At 41.6% G+C, this 6,000-nt stretch overlaps 1 protein-coding gene across 1 annotated transcript in view; it reads right to left on the bottom strand.

Moving 5' to 3' along the window:
* Positions 1-5,128: 5,128 nt before the first annotated feature.
* LOC146868260 (uncharacterized) overlaps positions 5,129-6,000 on the bottom strand; it is a 136,736-nt gene continuing 135,864 nt past the window's right edge. Inside the window, exon 6 of the mRNA XM_085609586.1 lies at positions 5,129-5,509. Within this exon, the coding sequence (XP_085465712.1) occupies positions 5,396-5,509 (114 nt within the window). The 3' untranslated portion in view covers positions 5,129-5,395. The remainder of the gene's footprint in view (positions 5,510-6,000) is intronic.

The following is a 6,000-nucleotide window of genomic DNA, read 5'->3' as shown; positions in this document are numbered from 1 at the left end:
TGATCAAAAGAGCTTCCAAACGGGCCTCCAATAATAATCGGGAGGCTCTCCTTGAACCCACAGTTCCAAAAGACACTAACAACAGGTTGACCTGTGTACACACTTTTTGTAAGTTTTCAAATCAAATTAAGAAAACCATTTTGACTAATTGGAAGATCTTGAACATAGGCGAAGAAAAACTACCAAGACCTCTTTTTGCTTTTAAACGCAGCAGCAACCTGAGAGATCAGCTGGTACATACTCGCCCTCGCATGCACAAGCTAGACACACAAAATACTCTCTGGGGTCTGTTGCCAGTTGTAGGACATTATCCTTGTGGGTCTTGCGCAGCTTGTGGTCACACATCTATGACCAAAGAGATTGACATAGGCTCGATCAGACCTTGGATGCTCAAATGTCACACTAACTGTAACAGTACCAATTTGATCTATTTGATTACATGTCCCTGCCAGCTGCGGTATGTTGGTATGACCACCCGCCGGGTTAAAACTCGCATTTTGGAGCATAAGAGCACTATCCGGTGTGGTAGGTCCTCTACTAAATTGACCAATCATTTTCTTACAGCCAAACATGCTCCTAATGACTTGAAGTGGACCGTTCTTGAGAAACCATTCATTCCCCCTCACCTGACTGATTGCTCTTCTTTTTTATTCAAACGTGAGCAATGGTGGGTACACAAATTACAAACAGATATCAGAGGGATAAACGATGATATCCCGTGGTTATCATTATGAATTTTTATTTTAATGTGGCATCTGTAAAACCAGGTGATATATTTGTATCTTTATATCTTGCCTTTAAATATGTTTTGGAGGTTGTTCTGTATAGCCAAATGTGCTTGGACCTTACCTGTGAAAACCTTTTCCTCCTTGTAGTATTACCTCCTTTTACCATGACTGGTAGTTGTATTTTTGGTTATGTGTGTGTCTACGCTGAGTATGTAGCGTTTTGCTGGTGCGCATGTGCACACGTCATAGGGTATATGCAGACACACCGAGGTAGTGACTGAGTAGAGACAGCCTCGAGTTATTCATCCTTTTTCTTCATTCTGTGGCTGCCATACAGATTTAATGTTGGCTTTTGATTTTGTTTAGTTTTCTTTACATTTTGATTTATATGTAAACATTTCCCCCGCAGTAATGGGTCACTGAGGACGTAGTGGTTTGCTGCTGCGCATGCGCATAAGGCATATGCAGACGACAGAGGCAGTGACTGAATAAAGACAGCCTCGAGTTATTTATTTATTCTTCTTTTTTTCATTCTGTGGCTGCCAGACAGATTTAATGTCGGCCTTTGATGTTGTTTAGTTTTCTTTATACCCTGGCTTATATACAAATATTTTCGCCCGCAGTAATGGGTCGAAAGGTGCCCGTGTCTTAGGGCCACCCCGATTGGCTCCCTTGGATGGAGCATTGAGATTGGCCAATGCCTCCATGAGTGGGCGTATTAAATGAGAGTTTGCTCCTTCCGCGGGACCTCCGGCTTCAGGCTCATTGCTATGCCGGTTCACCGACGGAGAGGTAGGCCTTTCGTGCTTTTGTGTTTTGGCTTACATTTTGGCATACTTTTTGCTTACATTTAATCTCAATTTAACTTTAGTTATGTACCAGTAAGCTTAAACATTCCTCATAATCTCATCGTCTTTGCGATGTGATCGATGTGGTGCTATGCACCATTTGCACCAATATTGACTGAGAGATTAGGTTCCTTTTTCTAACATAGGACTCCTCTGGTGTACGTTTTCTACACTTTTTTCTTTTTATTTGACCTTTGGAGCCTGTGTAGTTCACATCAAGTTCTTTTCCTCTTGGATTCTGCGTGCTGAGCCTATTATGCTCGTTTGCTTTTTCAGATTTTTACCGTGAAGGTTCATTTGTTAGTCTTCCCCCTCAGATTTAGTCTGTCTCTTACTTGCTTTGCAAGGAATGTTCAGCAGATTTGACATGCTAAGTTCCTGTGCAATATGCAGGATATGGGCCTTTCTTTATCAGTGATATTCACCGTACTTTTTCAGAGCGGTGTTCCTTTCCTGAGCGGTTGCCAGGTGGAGGTTGGTGACTCACCCAGTCTTGACGGGTGAGCTATTTTGTATTTATTTGACTACATTCGTTTGTTTGAAGATTCTGGTTTTATGCATCATTATCTTTGCTGTATTAATACCAAGTAATCTATATTTACATATTTTTTTCATTTAGGTGAAGGTGAAACACACCAGTTACGGACACATGTCAAGTGGTTTTGTGTGTCTTTTGTATCCTTTATCTGTGTGGTTCTCACACAGTTGTGTTTTTGCAGTAGCTTGAGTGGTCCTGATGAAAGCCCAGCCTCCCTTTAGGCGTGATGGCTGAAACATGTCGACCAATATTTGTTAATTAGTCACCACAGTCTATGACCTTTTGACTGGTGGTGCACACTATTTTAATCCTGGTCATGTACGGCTGCTATATATTACTTTTTTCCTCTGTTTGCTGTTCTTGAACTAGTTTTAATCACACATTTTTCACCTAACTGTTTTCTGATCAGCACTGCACCCCTCACTTACATTACTAGCTCATCATTTGTGGATTTAGTTTATCCTCCATTGTATTTCAAAACATCCCTGAGCTCCTCCCTCTCAGAGAGGGGGTTGTAGCCCCCAGAGGAACTAGGTTTTTCCTCTGGGAAGAGAATCCCAAATGATGAAGCATGTCACCTATGGTGAGTGAGGGATTACGTCCTACAAAGGGATTGCCCCTAGAAGTATCTATCGGGCATAGTCTGTTCCTACACTTCACCTTATTACTTAATTAGTTTTTTGTATTATTAGACCTCAGGGTGTCGTACTGTTTTTGAGTAATATAGCATACCCACGACCGCGACGTGGAAACAGTAACCAAGAGACCGCTAAGAGTTGACATGTTAATTCAGCTATTCAGTAGAGTTCACTCCTATCTAGCACCAACGTAAAAAAGTAAAAATAGTTTTTCAGCATGGGCAGGTTCAGGCCAGCCAAGGCCCTTTGCCTCTGAAAAGCAGAAATCACAGCGGCTCAGAAGCTGCATATGAGGTCATAGTTGACTCTCCCGGTCTGAGTCCAGTACACCTAGACAGGGAAAATCTGCATTGGGAGGTTCAGTCTAATTATGGTGAACCTCTCAATGCAGAAGATGCAGTAAGTAGCTCTTTGAGGATGGGCCTCCAATAACGACTGGGTATTGGCGGAGTTGGTGAAGGCTCCAAGGGCAGTTCTCCTGCCACGGTGGGAACCTTGCCATTTGTGCAGAGGCTTCTGTGCCGACTAACCCTAAAGAAGGTCCTCAAACCATATTGATGCAGCAATGGAAATTAAGAGTCATGCTTTATTATAAAGATTGAAGAGATGACAGATGACCATGTGGTGGGAGAAAGGGTCATTGTAGGGAGGCAGAGTACAAAGGAGGGGCAGTGTAACATACAGGTCTACAGCTGGGACAGCTAAGGAGAAAAGAAGCACATTGGATGAGAGAGCCTGAGATAGACGCTTTAGAGCAAGTCGGATTCAAACAGACAAAGCCTAAATGAGAAAAAAACAGAGGGGGAGAGGTTGAGGATGATGGGCTGTGAAAAAACATGATAAGAATCCCTGCACAAGTTGGGAAATTTGCTTCCTGCACCAAAACCTTGATGTAGGAGTACTTCAGAGTAGGATTAGTTTGTTTCAAGCTTTATGCTGTATTAACAAATATGTATGTAGCTAACACTCACATACAACCCCACCAGTCCATACAAATGTTACAATTAATAACCAATCCCCCAGCAGGACGCTTGTGACCAGAGCAACTGTGGACCATTTTGATTGCATCACGTCAAGAGGTTTCAGTGCAGTCAGTTCAACCTCCTTCAATAATTGCAAAATATCATAGAAAGAACTGTCTGTCGTAACAAATTAGAGATATCACACCAATAGGATGGTACGTCCTTAAACAAGGTGCTCCAATTTATGACTGACCCTATTGGTGTGATATCTCCCATTTGTTTTGGCAGACGGTTCTTTCTGTGATATTTGTGACCATTTTAATTGGACAGGTCATAGAGTGTTGTTGTGACAAAGTTTTTCAGAGTTGGATTTAAGGAAGGGGTCTGATTCATGACATTTTTTCAGGCTAATCGCTGATTAGATGAATAACTTGCATATAGAACCACTGCATGGACATTCCTCTCACGGGGATATCCTAAACACGTGGTATGACTTACCCCCAAAATGGACAATGATGAACAACCACGTCTCACACAACAACTCCTGAATTTGTTCTTTTCTACATAAACATCATTCCTTTTCCTGTTTGTCGGTGTTGATTTGTTTGTTGCCCAGCTAGTTTTCTGAGCAGGGTGATCAACCGAACAAAAATGCAAAAGGCTGACTTAATATGCAAAGATAAAGGTGGGATTATATTCCTTTCCACTCGCTCGCCACCTTGTAGCAATTCATTACTTGGTTGTTTCTTAAAGTTGTGCATCATGCTCCCAATTTTTAAACTTCTCTGATGACAGGGATGATGTTGTACCCTCATATGGAAGAAGATCAGTACATTGAGTCCCATTACGAAAACTTAAATTCTGCAATCACACCAGCTTATACCATTTTTGCATCACTCTTTTAGAAGAGAGTCATAGGCGTCCACTAATAGAAAGATGAACTTCTGCAGGTTAATTGAGAGGACAGATCTTCTTAAAGGTAGGCTCCTTCTCACAAAAAGCCATCCCAAGTTCGGTGGCCCCTGCATTGCAGCCTCACTGCAGCTGTATAAATCTTCAGACAGAATAGTAAACAATACCATCAAGTCCTCATTGGTATACTGTTAAGAATGTAGTTAAACAGTTACTCAAGTAACCTCTAAGCAAATCAGTTCATTCAACCAACCAAAACAGGTTGCTCGTCTTAGCTTTGGGAGCAGAATGGCTCCATTCAAGTTCCCATAAAAATAATGCTCGAAATAGAATTTACAGAATAAATGCATTTTTTTTAGCTAAACAATCTAACAAGACACACATGTGAGATCAGTACAAGTAAAACACAGAGGAAGCCAAGTCACAGAGAACATTTTTAGTTTAACTCACTGTATAATTCTTTCAAAATACTTGTAAAAAGAGACTGGATGTTTGCTGAAAATATCCCATAAAAATACTTTATTATTCCAGCCTCCTGATTCCATGGGCGGTACTTGACATCAATGCAGGACACAGGGCTAGTGCCAGCGGTCTCCTGTTTTAGGTCTTCGACCGCTTTGTGACCCTTTTGTCTAAATTTCTCACCTCGAGCGTAAATATACATTTTAAAATACTAAGTGCTGTCTTATTGCTGAAATCATTGATAATCCTTTGACTAGGATACTGTGCAGCAGAAGCACATGTAAGTTCGAGATGGTAGGCAGGATGACTACCAGGGCACAATCTCCCCTTTCCAGTCCAGAAAAGTGCCGGTGTCCTTTTCACCAAGTCTCTCGAGGAGTGAGATCATGCATGGAATGGCTTCCTCCACACTCATATCAGCCTGAAAAAAGAGAGAGAAGATTTAAACACATCTAAACATTGGGACAAAAGATTTAAGAATAGGTTTCTTGCAGGAAACAATGGTTCTCTGGGAAGGCAGTTTTGTGCAGGAGAATCCAATGCCATAACTCGTTGATCTTGGAGCTAGCGGGATAAGTTGCAAAGTGTTTCATGAAAGTGTTGCAAAAATTTGCAAGCTTTGTGAAGTTTGCACATTTTGTTTAAACAAGTTGCAAGAAACAAGGTGCTGCATAAGAAGGCTTTATGGGAAACAACCGTACAACACCCCACCTTTAGTAGGAGACTCTCCCCAGAAAAGGTTTGGATAGAAATTACTTTTAAAAACATTTTTTGTGGTAATTCTGTCTATCAGACAAAGTTTTGTGAAGGTGAAAAATTGTTTGCGTTCACAAACACCCCTTTGTTAAAGACTTTTGGTGGCAAAGGGCAGGGCTGGACTGGCCGTAGCGGGCACCGGGCAATCCCCCGGTG

Source organism: Triturus cristatus, chromosome 1_2 (genome assembly GCF_964204655.1).
Source record: "Triturus cristatus chromosome 1_2, aTriCri1.1, whole genome shotgun sequence".
Classification (NCBI taxonomy): domain Eukaryota; kingdom Metazoa; phylum Chordata; class Amphibia; order Caudata; family Salamandridae; genus Triturus; species Triturus cristatus.
The sequence above is the reverse complement of the archived record's forward strand: the minus strand, read 5'-3'. Positions and strand labels throughout refer to the sequence as shown.